Source organism: Cervus elaphus, chromosome 29, assembly GCF_910594005.1.
Source record: "Cervus elaphus chromosome 29, mCerEla1.1, whole genome shotgun sequence".
Taxonomy (NCBI): domain Eukaryota; kingdom Metazoa; phylum Chordata; class Mammalia; order Artiodactyla; family Cervidae; genus Cervus; species Cervus elaphus.
Genome location: NC_057843.1, coordinates 34,985,495 through 35,001,401, shown reverse-complemented (window position 1 = coordinate 35,001,401; position 15,907 = coordinate 34,985,495). Strand labels below are relative to the sequence as shown.

General features: G+C 38.0%; 2 protein-coding genes across 14 annotated transcripts in view; both read right to left on the bottom strand.

The window, feature by feature from the left end:
* PTPRD (protein tyrosine phosphatase receptor type D) overlaps positions 1-15,907 on the bottom strand; it is a 428,379-nt gene that overhangs the window by 395,973 nt on the left and 16,499 nt on the right. The window lies entirely within an intron of this gene.
* On the bottom strand, positions 6,935-7,373 carry LOC122686208 (60S ribosomal protein L34-like). Its single transcript, XM_043891362.1, has one exon. It carries the CDS (start codon positions 7,354-7,356, stop codon positions 6,967-6,969), a length of 390 nt encoding a protein of 129 aa, XP_043747297.1. The 5' UTR covers positions 7,357-7,373; the 3' UTR covers positions 6,935-6,966.

The window sequence follows — 15,907 nt, the reverse complement described above, 5'->3', positions numbered from 1 at the left end:
CCTGTTCATGAGCACATGATTCAGGCTGCCTCACTGAAGGCAGAGCACACCTCCCGGTCATAGAGTTGGCCACATATCTCACTTCAGTCAACAGAATATGACAAAACATACACTAGATCTAAGCACTGGTTTTAAGTGTAATTGAGTGGTTCAGCTCAGTATCTTGCTTCCACTTGTTATCATAAGAATGGCAGATGCCAAATAAGGGCTGCTTCTTCGGTATGAGCCCCCAGATTAAAAGACAAAGATCCACAACAGCCAAGCCACCACGGCCATGTATAATGTGAATATTAAAAAAGTCTTTGATTACAAGCTATAGAGATATAGAGGTAGATGGCTATGACGGTACACACATTATTGCCATCACAATGTCTAGTTGATAAGACACTGTAATAGTCAACTCACAGATGTTAGTTTTAAGTTAAAGAATCATGGCATAAACACTTGGGTTTGATACGATAACAGAATTAAGAGTAGGAGAGGAATAATCCCATGATGTGGACTTAGGGAATCTTAGGTAAAAGGATTAAATTGTGGGACAACTTATAAACATACATATTTCTCAAAAACTACTGAGCATACTATTTAATTTATAGATGAGTAAACCATCTTTATAGTTGTCTTATAGAACTTCATTACATTATTGACTTTTTTTTTATCTGATACAATGAATGACATTCAGTCATACTTCAAGAGTCAAAAGGCTAAATCTAATAAAACAGCACTGATGTGAGGAGAAATTATGCTTCATTGGAAAGCATTCCTTACTTATAAGTGACTATTATATTGGAACTCCCAGGCTCAAAATACTAACAAAAATATTATAAAACTAACAAGCATCACCCCCAAACCAGCATCAGCATGTGTAACATCGGGAGTACACTCCAGCCACTGAGCAAATCCTTCATGAGGAAAGAGCACCCATCTGAAGTTGCGAATCCTTTATTCTTTATTAAAGGATGAATTTCTAATACTCTTTCAAAATTTTTATCACAAAATCTACACCTTTACATAACTTCTGAATAATGACAAAATACAGAATTGATGATCCTTTAAGTAAAATTCTAACAAGTAATGAAATTCAGAGGAACTGAATAATGACTCCTCATTTGAAACTGACTAGTTCAACTTTGTGCCTTCAAGACAGATGCTGAACAGTTGCTCTGGCTGGTTATTAAATAAATTTGATTTTTTGCAAGGACTTTCAACATATCCCTGACAAAAACATGAGGCTGACCAAGAAAATATCAAAACATTCTATATAATTAAAATATAAAGATTAATTCCTCAAAGAATTTAAATATATGGTCAATGTTCTCAATTAACCAACTCTTTTCATTATAAGCATTTGGGGACCTTATTTCCCATTACCCTTAAAACCCAGAATCAAATACTATTAAATGGGCCATTTAGAGTACATTTAATAACATTGTTTTACAAAGGAAAAGGAAGAATGAACTAATTTTACCGGATATTAAGAAAATATATAGAAATTAAAACCAAGTGTTTCAGATTTGTGATTCTACTTGGTTAAGTCAGCAAGTTTCATGAATGTAATTTCATATTTTTGATATGAAAGCTTGCTATATTAGATAACCGAGTTGGAAGAAACGAGCTATTTTCTAAAACGTTACCTATCACAGCACTTCAGTGCAATCTTTTCTGAAAATGAAGGCCGGCGCAATGGCCACACAAAACATTCACTCTCTGTGGTAACATTCTGTGTGATTAGAAGTATGTTTTACATTAAACTCTACAGAAAACACGGCAAGATTTACCTGTTATGATAAGAGGATAAACTGAGATGGTCATGTTGTCAATCCTAATTAACGCAGTGCTGAAGCTCCAATACTTTGGCCACCTGATGCAAACAGCCGACTCATTGGAAAAGACCCTGATGTTGGGAAAGATTGAAGGCAAAAGGAGAAGGGGACGACAGAGGATGAGACGGTTGGACAGCATCACCGACTCAATGGACAGGAACTTGGATAACCTCCGGGAGAAGTGAAGGACAGGGAGGCCTGGCATACTGCAGTCCATGGGGTCAGAGAGTCAGACACAACTTAACAAATGAACAACAACAAATTAATGTAACTATTTAAACAAGCCTATGAAAGAGATCCTTTCTGCTCTTCAAGTTATTGGCAGTGCCTCTTTTTCAAAGGTCAGAAATGTTAGAAACAATTCTGAAATTTGTAACAGCTGAACTCTTTAAATAGGGGGCATGTAATAATAAATCAGTAATTTCTGAGTAACAATAAAATGCTCAGTAATGTTTCTTTTTAAAAATCCCTTATTATCCAATGTGCTATTTCAAATAGTTTGTTTTCCAGATTTCACTCACTTTTTTTATATCACTGCATGTGACATTCTCCTAGTGTTTATTTTAATGGAAACCATGTAATTTTATCTTCATACCACAATATTACTTTCATTTAGGAAATTGTGTTTCCATCAGTAAAAATGCATCTAAATTATTATTTTCTGTATTGTAGTAAACTCTCAAATTCCACTTAGAAAAGTAGTCAGTCAAGAGGAATCAAAAGCAGCTTTTCTATTTCAGAACTTTCACAATCACCAAGCAATCGCTTTATCGTCATGAGGTACTTAAATTCATTTCTTCTATTGACTATCTCCCTCTGAAAAAAGTGTTATTCAATTACACAGTTCCATAGCACACTGGAGGTCAGTTGTTAATAGCAAAGATGTATTATGATGTGCTTTTATTATTTCTAAGGAGTGGGAAAAATAATACATTGTAATACAGAGCTTCAGTCATAGTCAACATTTTCATTCATTCGTAAAAAACAGATACGCAATTGAATCTAGAAGTACAGAGAAGGCTGGGGCAGGAGACTTTTTTCATGGGTAATTAGAGAAAAGTCCTTAATTTTAACATCACTAAATAGTAAAGTAAAGTCGCTCAGTCGTGTCCGACTCTTTGCGACCCCATGGACTGTAGCCTACCAGGCTTCTCTATCCATGGGATCTTCAAGGCAAGAATACTGGAGTGGGTTGCCATTTAAAGAGTAAACACCAAAACAAAAACCGAAGTTGCATTAAATCCGACATACCACTTTCAAACAACCTTTGCTCAGTGTTGGAGTTGCTAGAACACTAATCATGTTTATTTGAGGTGTCTCAATCCTGTGAATACCATTGCCTTTTGGTCTGTCAACGATTTAATCTAAATTGAAAATAAGAAACATACAAGGCGGGGATTTTTAGTGAAGGTAAAACTTTTCTTTGTACCATAATTTAAGAAAAAGAAGGAAAAAAAAAAAAAAAAAAGAAAAAGAAGGAATAAGAATCATCTTAGTCACCTGGGATAAAACAAAGTGTCCCAGCTTGGAAAGGCAAAATAGCACATTTAAAATGTTAATTCAATTATTATAGTGAGAGAAAATAATTGTATCTATGTTAAAGAATGATAATTTCTCAAAGATCCCTAAGTCTGCTACATACTGTTCTTCCTTTTTAGCCTAATTCTCATAATATCCATTCCCTCCCTCCAAAGTATTTCAGCCTGCCTGAATGCTCCATGTGTTTATTACTGTCATCCCTAGGAATAAGGTATTCCATAAAGTGATCACACACGTCAATCCTAAAGGAAATCAACCCTGAATATTCATTGGAAGGACAGATACTGAAGCTGAAACTCCAACACTTTGGCCACCTGATGCAAAGAGCTGACTCACTGGAAAAGACCCTGATGCTGGGAAAGACTAAGGGCAGGAAGAGAAGGAAGCGACAGAGAATGAGATGGTTGGATGACATCAAAGACTGAATGGACGTGAGTTTCAGCAAACTCTGGGAGATAGTGAAGGACAGGGAAGACTGGCATGCCGAAGTTCATGAGATCGCAAAGAGCTGGACATGACTGAGCAACTGAACAACAATTCCACATAGAAGCAATATTTTTTTCAATAAACTATATGTATTTCCATACTTGATTTTAATTAATGATCTTTAATGTATTAAATGCGTTTCTGTTTTTGAACCGATAGTATGTATGTGTGTGTGTGTGTGTGTGTGTATGTGTGCTCAGTCACTTAGCTGTGTCTGACTCTTTGCCACCCCATGGATTGGGCCCGCCAGACACCTCTGTCCATGGGATTTCCGAGGCAAGAATACCTGAGTGGGTTGCCATTTCCTCCTCCAGGGGATCTTCAAACCCTGGGATCCAACCAGCATCTCTGGTGTCTCCTGCATAGGCATGCAGATTCTTCACCACTACGCCACCTTAAAAGCCCTCAGGTTTATTTATACCCTGTTTTTAGTAAATCAGTTTATGCATTTGGCTTTAGACCTGATGGAAGGTCCTGGCAGGCCACTTTTTTCCTTCTCTTAGGAGCTGTCCCCCTTCTTCTGTACAGTTTCTGTTCACTCTATTTTTCTCGGGGTTTGTTCCTGTCTATTTTGTATAGTTTTTCATTTCCCTGTCAGTCAGTGACTTGTTTTTCCTGAGATCTGTCAGTGGGTCAGGAGTTTGTCTCAGATTATGGAGGTCCATGTGACTGCCAAATAAATAAGCATTTTAGAATTGTGTGTGAAGTCAATGAAAACAGGCTCAGAGTGAGGCTTAAGGGCCTTAACTTTTAATGAAGTACTTTATTTATTTATTTGTACCATCTCTGGCTCTTCAGAGGACTTTTTTGCTATTGCTATATCTTCTTTCTCAATTGGATTAGCCTAGCTGAAGTTCATCTATTCATTCAACAAACAGTTAGCAATTACTGACTACACCGTGAGTGAGTGAAAGTCACTCAGCCATGTCTGACTCTTTGTGACCCCATGGACTGTAGCCTGCCGGGCTCCTCTGTCCATGGAAATCTCCAGGCCAGAATACTGGAGTGGGGAGCCCTTCTCTCCTCCAGGGGATCTTCCCAAGCCAGGGATTGAACCCAGGTGTCCTGCAGTGCAGGCGGATTCTTCACGGTCTGAGCCACCAGCAAAGCCCTACTTACTACACTAGGCCATGAGAATAAGTAAATAATTTCCTTCATTTCACGATGTTCCAGCTTAAGATGGAAGGAAGGGAGGAAGAGGGAAAGAAAGGAGAAAGAGAGGAAGAAAAGCACATTTAGAGAATTTATTACAGAAATTTATACAGTATAGGAACAGAAGAGGTTCTTTATGGGAAGGCATCATAAAAGAGGGGCAATTGAAAGCAAAAGGTAGAAAAACATTTCAGGCAGATTCAACGGCCCTGAGTCAGATTCAACAATACTGACTGGAGAAATTTGTAACCTTTATAAATGTAATCTCCAATTATTTGGAAAACTTTAGTTCAACGTAATTAGAGTAGGAGTATAAGTATGTGTCATCAAACAAAACGCATAAGAGCTGGTCAGAGACTGGACCATGAAAGAAACATCTTGGTGATGATACCAATCATGATCTTGAAAACCTATTTAGACCTCCTCCCCAGACCAAATAAGCAGCATGGTGATATACTGACTCTTCTTTAACGAGATCAGCAGAAAAGGGAAGAAAAATAATAAAGTCTAGAGGCCTAGAAGCTTAAATATTTCTTTTTTGTTGAATACATATTTATGATACTGCATAAAAATGATTCTGCTTTGAGTTTATGAGCTGAGGATGAATGAACACTTTCAGATTCAGAATCCTATGTGTATTCTACTTCTCCCTTAAATAATCCACTCCACTCCTTCATTTTCCTCCAGTTCAAGTCTTCCTAATGTCATCAATGTTCCTGAAGTCACCAAATTCAATAAACACTTTCCAGACCTTTCAGTAGATTCTCAGAGCATCTTTCCTCCAAACATCAATGCCTATGGTCTCTAAAACACACCCCTCCCTGAATATTCTCCTTTTGCTATAGTTATCTTTCTCCTTTCCCCCTTTGACCTCACCTGCTGTACTCATCCTCTATGAATAGAGAGTTCCCGGGGGTGGGGGGGGGGGGTGCTTCTTAAATTCTCAGTTTTTGTTTCTTCTCTCCTTTGGTGATATTGTCTGTTCTCATTTATAACTTCAAGAGATTAACTTCAGCCCACAGCTCTTTTCTCATATGTAGGTTCATATATCCAGCTGTTTATTAACTTTGCCACTAGGTTATTCAAAGTCAGGTCAAATCCACTATGTCCCAAAGCAAGCTCTTGATTCTCCATTCACCCCAAACAAGTCCTCCTTCCCACTAGCGCTTCCTATCTCAATAAATACTACCATCACCCAACTGGGTGCTCATAAGAGAGATCTGGGAGTCATCCTTAACTTCTCTTTTGTTTCATATCTCTTAGTATTTCTGGTCCACTTCTCTCCAATTCCACTGTCACCACCAGAGTAGAAGTCACCATCCTCTCTGACTCTGATGAACTGTATTCCCATTGATAAACAAAGAGTTTCCAAAGTAATCTTTCTGCCCTATTAGTCACAAGTCATAACTATATAAAATCCATCATGTCCATGTAAAATACATTACAGCATACTCATATCAATGCCTCTCATAACACCTTCTGATTTTCAATTAAGCTGTAAAAAGGTTCAGCCTCTGACCTCTCATGCATCCCCATAACTGTTAAGTTCATGTTCTTCCTGCAAGTAAAATATCAGTACATCAGTTCTCCTAATAGGTATAATCACTTTTCTAAAACTATTCTGAAACAAAAGTATCTTTTCATCATAAAACAAATATGAACAGAATACCTATAAGAAACAAATTCCTAATGGTTAAAACATAAAATAACAACAGTTTTGAATTTTAAATTATTTCTGATTACAAGAGGTGATTTTTCCATTTTGGAACCAGCATTTGTCCCAACATTACATAAAATAAGCAACAGCAAAGAGAGCGATACAAGATATATCTGCTTCCCAGGTTAGAAAGAAATTAAGCACTTATTATATAGAGAATATAGAATTATAATTTATCAGATTCATGCAAGAGTTTTATTTTTTTTTTTTTGAGACGTTTTGATTTATTACTCAAAAATGGTTCATTTTTTATTTAGCTTTCTGACTCTGTGCTTGTTTTTTCAATACTTTCACAACGATCTTCTGCTCTTCAATAAGGAAAGCACGCTTGATCCTGTCGCGGACACATTTAGCACACATGGAACCACCATAGGCTCGGCTGACGTGTTTCTTCGTTTTAGACAACCTCATGAGAACTTTAGGTCTCACAGCACGAACGCCTCTAAGTCGGCCTGGGCACACACCACATGCGGATTTTGGTGCTTTCCCAACCTTCTTGGTGTAAAGGTAAACAATTCTATTACCAGGGGTTCGGGACAGCCTGGTTTTGTTAGAGGCTGTATTGTAGGACAGCCTACGGCGGTATGTCAGACGCTGCACCATCCTGAATGCCTCTAGATGCCGTCCCCGGAAGAGCATGCAAGAGTTTTAAAGGAAGTATATTTATGTCTAGATAGAAAATGTTTTATAATTATGTGTCACGTTAATGTTTATTGGATATAACTGTAGCCACAATAAACTATGCATGATAGAACACTACAATTCTCTAAGAATTTATTTCAGTAATGACATAAAGGACTCATTTGTTTGCTATATTTTTCCACAAGCAGAGTTGCCTGAAAGCTATGTCAACAATAGTTTTGTTTTTTTTTTTTAAAACAGCTAACTCTAATTAGGAGCATGCAGGCAGCATTACATCCATATGCCAGACGTTCTTTTCAACCTCTTTTGCTGCCTTACTATTGCTATCATATCAGTCAGAAAAAACAAGAACTTGAATTCTTCCAAAGACCTGCCAGACTCAGTTTATCCAAGAGAAGGGAAAAGAAGCCAGTTACGAATTTCACTACTTTCACACCAAAAAAAAAAAAAAGGAAGAAAGAAAGAAAAGAAACCCTCATAGTATTGAAGGAGTTCTGATAAAACCAAGCTTACCACGGAAGTTTCTCTAAAATGAGAAAGAACAGGACTAACAAGGAGGCTTGAAATGCACTCCAAGGTGAAACAGCTTCTTACTGCCTTACCTTTTTCTTTGTTTAGTCTGATTCTAGTGTTATTGTAATTATCGGATTAGTGATTCATTTTAAAAGCCAACTTTCAGACTTGAAATAGCTGTTAAAACAGCTCATATTTCAGCACCTGAAGACAAGTATTCATGGTTTTGCCAATTCACTAGAAGCCTTCTAAGTGGGCATCTTCTCTCCCTCCCTCCTTCCCTCCGCCCTGAGGCAGCTTTGAAGTTTTAAAAGAGCTTCATATATTTAGGAAACAGAGTGATTATCCAGAGGCTCATGAATCTTCAGTAAGAAGAAAAAGTGTTCACCTCAGAAACACCACGGCACAAGACTAAAGATATGTGGGCATACGCCAGGCAGGAAGGGGTTTCAGAACCCTTTGATGGAAATCCACAGTTTCAGAAAGGTACCCAAGCAAAACACAACCAACAACAAAAGTTAACTGCCGGAGACAGGATTGTCTCCATAACGGATTGCTTGTGCACGGTGGTTTACCGTCCAGTGTTAATTAGCCTCAGCCAGGCTGGGACTGCTGTCTGCTTCCACCGAAATGCATCTCACTTCAACCCCATCCACAGGTCACTGTTACCCTCCAGTGCCCCTGTGCCCGCCGTCAGAGTCTGTCAACACCACAAACAAAGAGGTGAAGAACTGAAGAGGTAGTTCTCATGGGATCAAGCCGAACAGCATTGAGTTTTACTGTTTGTTAGCAAGGGATCAGCTTCAATCAATTAATGATTTAATTACCTAGACTAATTAAGATAGTGAACAACAGCAAACCTACACTCAATTAGCTTTGTCCAAACTTTCTATTTTGAGGATAGGGCCTTAAGGACAACACTCTTTTTCTTAGTTGCTACAGTAAAATGCATGGATCTATTACAAAATAAATCAAGGGGGTATAATCCCACACAATTTTAAGCAAAACTATAAGGTCCTCTGACTGATTCTTGGCAACAAAAGGTTGTGAAAAGGTGTTACCTGAATAGGTAGTGTATATTTAACATTGTGTCAGAATTGCAGGTTTTAAATGAATTACATCTCTCTAAAGCAAGCGATAGACCAAACAGAGAAGTACACCCCTTTGGCCACCCTGTTTCTGTGATTTGAGTTACTTCAAAGTAAGCATGTAAGAATATAAAGCCTTTCAAAATCTATGAGAAAATAGTAGTGTTCCTTGATTACATTGTTCTTGGGAAATACCACTCCTTAAATTACTTACTATAGCCTTACTTCATAAGAAAAAAGCATAGCCAAGAAGCAAACAGTAAAAAGCCGGGGACACAACCATAGAAACAAGAGTAGTCAAAGTTCTAGACATTCTTCTCCACCTTCTAATTCTACTTTCGAATTTAAGGTTTTATGGTCTCATTCCCACTGTAATTCAATGGGTGTTCCTCAGAGAGAAAAAGGACCTTATACTATCGTGTTTAATCATGGTCACTACTATAGTGTGATAAATTATTATTGTCTAGAATGAAACACTGTAAGTAACTCTTTCCCAGCAAAAACACTTGCCATGCAGATCACATTACCATAACTGGTCCCACTCACATCATCCCTAAGTTTATCTACACTGGTTGTGCATTTTCTCTTTCAGAACAAAATCAAGTTATATAGTAGGTTTCCTTGTACTATATTTTATAATTATTAATGCTAAGTTATGCTTACAGAGGAAGTTCAAACTTACTCAAGGATGAAAGGTACTTAGATATTACACCTAAGCCAGCACTGCACCAAGCAACTGGCTGAGTTTCCAAAAGCCTTCTGAGGTACCTCTGAAATGAAGAGGGGACTCCAACCCAACATAATGGATGCTCTGTATGAATTTTACATCTGTTCTTTAATCAGCCAAGCAGTTATTGAAAGCCTATGGAGTGTCAGACAATGTTCAAATACTCCCAGAACAGAGAAGAAGGTGTCTAGACACCAACAGGAGGGTATATGTATATAAACAAATACAGGAATCACAAATAAAACAGAATGTGTCTAGCATTATAAAATAAGTAAGATGCATGAAGGGAGCACAGAATAGCGTTTCTTTAAATTCAGTAAAGATGGGGCAGATGATGCCTAACAGAGTGTGGCGTAGCAATGAAGTCTGTGATCTCTGAAGTCAGATTATCTAGGTATGATTCACAACTTCAGCACTTAATATAAACAACAATTTACTAAGGGCAAGTAACTTAACCTTTCTAATCTGTGATTTACCCTAACTTATAGTTGAGGATAATAAAGGTTTTTAAAGCACATGAGTTTAGAATGATTAAATCAGATAATTCTCATGCAGCACACTGCATGCACATTCTACCTGCTAAACACATTTTAGCTCTTTCTAATGCAATACTAAAGTCATTGCTTTGTGTGTGTGTGTGTATGTTTTTTTCAGGGGGAGTGGGGCAATAGAGGGCATTAAGTGCCCCTGGTAATGAGTTTCCATACCACCCTTTGCAGGAAAGCACATCTTTGAATGTCCTGGTGCCCCCAAATATCCTTGGCCAAGTATGTAAATAGCTCATGGTCATTATGAATTAGAATCTAAGAGCTAAATCAAGAGAATATCAACATTATGTCTCATTTCTTATCATGAATGTGTTTAAAAATCAGAGTTAACATTTATTCACGTAAATGAAAGTGAAAGTTGCTCAGTCATGTCCAACTCTTTGCGACCCCATGGACTATACGGTCTGTGGCATTCTCCAGGCCAGAATACTGGAGTTGGTAGCCTTTCCCTTCTCCAGGGGATCTTCCCAGCCCAGAGATCGAACCCAGGTCTCCCACATTGCAGGGGGATTCTTTACCAGCTGAGCCACAAGGGAAGCCCAAGAATACTGGAGTGGGTAGCCTATCCCTTCTTCAGCCGATCTTCCGGCCCAAGAATCGAACCTGGGTCTCCTGCATTGCAGGCGGATTCTTTACCAATTGAGCTATCAGGGAAGCCCAAATATAACCTACTAAACATTGTGGAGAAGTATTTTATTAAAAAGACTTTATTTCTAAAGGACCCTTCCAGTTATCAGGTGGGGTGCTCCTCAATTAGATCCTTTTTTTTTTTAAAGGCTTTATTTATTGCAACTTTATTTGTGAAAGACATCCTAACACTTGGTGATCATAGAATTATTCTCAGATTCTCCATCAACTGAATAAAACTAGGCTTAGGGTTAAGACAAAAATGAAAATTCATCTTGGTAAGCATTCTGATCATTAAAGCACGTAGCTTAAAAATAGCATTTTTAGTTAGTTCAGAGAAATGTTTTAAAACCCCATGTGTTCTTATGTAATTTATACTTGATATGGAAATGTCTTTACTTTAATGTGAAATATCTGTTGCCCAATTCATAATGATTTTAATGTTGTTTCACTCTTTGACTCAACATAATTGTTGTTAAATATTGTGATAAAACATTGTAAGAACTCACTATCAATATATATAAGATAATAATGTATTTCATCAACAGCATAAAATAATTGACTTGGTGATTAAGGAAGCTCATTTCATTCTAGAGCTAGTTTATTCAAACATATAATCACACTATATAACTAACAAGTGCTCCTTTTAATCAAATATATAATTATTAAAATATTTCTGAGGGATATAATTGGCAGATTAATAATATATTTCTATCATGACTACTTAAAACCTCAATAAGCGCACCTTTAAAAAGGTTTTAGTTTAATCTGCATACACTAACTCTCGCCTTGAAATGAAATTAAATCCTTAAGAGAAACAACTAATTTGAAGCATAATCTTATACTACCTAAATATAATTACTAAACCATGCCAAGTAAAAATAATAAGGAAACCCCTAGAGAGCTGATTTAACGAAAATACAATGATCACATGCTTCCAAGCATTAATTCTCAACCCTGACTGCACAAGAGGACCACCTGGGGAGCTTTTGCAAAACCATTAACCCAGGCCCCATCCACAGAAATTGATTCAATTGGTTGGGAGTGGGGCCCAGACATCTGTGTTTTTTGTTATTTTTGAAAGTCCCCAGAACCACTGCACCAGAGACTGATTAAGATTTACTTTTTACCAGTCCGTAAATGTTTATAGCAGCTTTATTCATAATCACTAAATATTTGAAACAACCCAGATGTCCTTCTACTGGTAAATGGATAAACAAACTGTGTATATACACAATGCAATACCATTGAAGCAATAATCTATTGATTCATGCAACAATTATGGATTAATCTTAAGAGCATTTTGCTAAATGAAAAAAGGCTGAACCCAAAAGGCTACATAGCAGGGTGGTGTGAAGGAATTTCTGGAGTAAAGCAACTGCTATGTAATTGTAGCAGTCTATATGCAACCTATGCATCTGTGAAAACTCATGCAACTATATACCACAAAGAATGGATTTTACTGTACATAAATTTTAAAAAAAACCAACCAGGAAGTCAAGGGGAAGATGGAATGTAGACTATGACAAATCAATCTAAACTGCCTTACAAATGTATCACATAACTAGACTGGAGAGAGGGAAAAAGCTGTCTTAATTGGGGAAAAACAGTGTTTTGACTGCATACTGGAAGGCTAAACATAGCCTATAATAATGGCATTTTGTGTTATCAATAAAAAAGTCATTACTAATAAAAGGTTTATATTTTTGTCATTTCTATAGCAACATTTTGATTTATTCTTTATTGATAGTGTAGCTATATTTAATAACAAACAAAATAAGGTATTCTTAAAATCTGAAAGGTTTTTTGCAAAAATCTTTACAGGTATCATTTTAACCACTGTTTGTCTTTTTATTTTTTATTTTAGAAGGGTGGTAGGCAGCACAGGGATGAAAGGCTCCCTGAAAGTGTGAAAGGGACAGAGACTGCTTCATAAGATCCAGAACCACAGACAGTGACAAAGACCAGGGCAAAGCAAGCTGAAAATGCAGTCCCAGCAGCAATCAACTTATTTAATCAGAGAGCTGAACCTCTAGCTAAGATGCACTTTATTCCACTGTATTAGATTTTTATGTTTGTAAAATCTGAATATACAGAAACAATATTGATTCCTAAATATGTCAAAAATGTCAAATAAACCCATTGTTAGACACCTATGAGAGTGTGTGTTTTTGTTCAGTAAGAAAATAGGATTTGAGAGAATTTAAAAAGTTAAAGATTCGAGGGAAAAAAATCCTCACAACTCCTCCTGCATTGCTACTAGTCCAGTGCTAGAATTCCAGGCTCATACAAACAACTGATTTAAATTCTGGTGTCTGGTTTGTTTCTGAACTGAGTCCCCATCCTGCCCACCTAAAAGCCTTTATCCACTGCCTCAGCCTAGAGGACTATGGTGAGAATTGCTGAAGCCGTCCCTGTGAGGTCCATGGTAACTCCAGTGCAAACTTTCCATCAGACAATCTATCAGAATGCTGCAAGTAACAGTATCCTGGGAAATTTACACGGGCCAAACTGAGTGCTTGGCCCCACGCCTACAGCTAAGGAAATATGAGTGGTCAGGGAAAAAGTGGGCCACAAACCTGAAGAGATGGTCTACATAACCCATTTTTTTCCCCAATATCTTGCTCTGTATGAATAGAAATCCATAACTTTAGGAGAGGATTTTTGTGCCCGAGTTATTACTGTCATCAAGAGCAATCACAGATTTTCCATACTGTAACCAGAGTAATCCTCATAAGACCTAAATATAATCATCTCCACCTTCTTCTTTTAATAGCTTATCATTTTCCTTTGCTACAGTACCCATTTTTCTGTCCTTTCCAGACACTAGTCATATTCCCTTGGCCTCAGGGCCTTGGTACAAGCTCTTTTTCCTGCTTGCAGGCTCTCAACAACTCAGTGGGATCTTAACTCACTAATGTGTCCAGGGAACCTGAATTCCCAACTAGGCTGATTCTCCTCCTTACAGGCTCTCTGTACCAGATGTCTCTTAGAAGCCCTTGTTCATTTATTCCCCTTGCATTTCCTAGAACATGCCAAGCAAGCTCCTGCCCTAGTCTCTTTGAACTGAACTGGCTCCCAGCCTGGAATACTAACCCCTTCCATGATTAATTTGCCACGCTCTTTCAAAACTATTTAACTGGTCCCTTCTCAATGGAGTTTACCTTGACCTGACCACTCAATTTTAACAGTATCTGAATCCCCCTCCTACACACACACACACGCACACAGAGCCCTGATTCTTCTACTCTGGCCTCTGCATAATTTTGAGCCCCCTAGAAGGTGCCCTTCATGATGCAGGATTCTGTTGTTCTGGTCACTGAACAGTGTATCCTGGAAGCCTAGCACAGAAATCTCGCTAGAATGAATGAACTGCTTAAGGACCATGCATGCAAAACATTCAGAAAGGAGAAAGGGAGGAAGCTCAGACTTCAAGACCTGAACAACATCTGTGAATTCCAATGTGAGAGTTAAAAAAAAAAAAAAAAGATTTGTGGAAGAAAATAGCTTTGTGGAAATTTAAGGTAATGAATTGGATGGTACTGGCAAATGAGCACAGGAGAGAGAAGCAAATCCTGAAGCTATTTCTACCAATTACGAGCCCCTAATCATTACCAGGTACTTCACCCACATTATCACAGTTAAGCCCCATGAAACAAGTGCAGGATACGGTTCTTATCCCCGTTTTACAGAAGAAAAATCTAAGATTAGATCAGAAACTACAGTGGGGCACAGGTTCACCTTGTTTACTATCACATTCCCAGCAACTTGCAACCTGCTGGCAGGTAGCAGGGGTAGAATATATGTTAACTGAATAAAAAATTATGCTCAGAGAGATTAATATACTTCCCCAGGACCACCCACCTAGTAAACAGCAAACGGCAGGCTCTAAAGCCATATATTTTTTATTTAGAAGCTAATGCCTTTCCACTATACCATATTTCTTCAGAATGAAATTGTAAAACATATATGGACTTACAAAAATGCAGCAGTCCAGCCAACTATATACCACCATAATTCTTCAGGGCATTTCAATATAACAGAAGGAAATAGAAAAATCAATATGCCTGGTGAGTGCCACTCAAATGATCAAGCAACAATCACACTTCATTGGATCTGTTTAATATGAAGAAGGGCAAGATACATTCTAGAAAGAATTTCATCAAAATTGATAAAGCAAAAACTTCCAGCACCATATCCCTAGTCTTCCTACAAAGAGAAAGTCATTTTCACAGAAATATGGTATTACCCAGACAGGACTGTATGGGTAAACTCATCAGCCTCCACCCAGCTGCTCACTCGGGCAGTGTCCTCTGAGCATCGGCCTTTGAAATGCTAATTCACTGGCTGAACAACTGCTCAACTGCTCTTTAGCCTTAAACATTCTGAGGCAGCACACTGGGTACCCAGAGCAGCCCCCGAGGGAAAAAAGAGCTCCGGCAACCTTGCTGGCTTGACTTCAGGGGATGGATGAAATCAGGAGGAGGGCACGGGGCCTCTCTCTCCAGCCTCCAGCCATGAGGGACCACCTGAGGTCCTCAAACCTGGCCTCCTTAGAATGTACAAAACTGGGGACCAGAGGATTGAAATGAATAATTCATCGTCCTCAATTCACATTCACCAGAAGTATCTATATAATTGCAGTTAAAAGACTTTAAATTTGCCCTTCTGCTTTATATTTCAGTGTGAGATACCTGGTAATAGAATCCATTCTCTAACTCACTTTCCACAAACAGAATCAGCCCGAATGTTTGCTGCTGATGTTTTGCTACATTTTCTGCTATTGTTAACCACCGAAAGGGCTGGAAACTGCTGGGATTTAGAAATTCTCATTTCTATTTTACAAAAGTCTATGGAGACTCAACACAGAGATCGAAAACCTCTGATCCCGGGCCAGATCCATTCCCATTTCCTTTGGCCTCTATGTTACTGGTGCTTAATGATTTTATTTTAACTAAATGTGTGAAAAGTAGGGATACTTCACCTGTAAATCTGGACTTCAACCTTCTCTAGGAAAATCTGAAGACCCTTGACATGCATTCCCA

Excerpts from the sequence above, each read along its gene's own strand:
- LOC122686208 (XM_043891362.1), bottom strand. The coding sequence starts at position 7,356 with ATGCTCTTCCGGGGACGGCATCTAGAGGCATTCAGGATGGTGCAGCGT.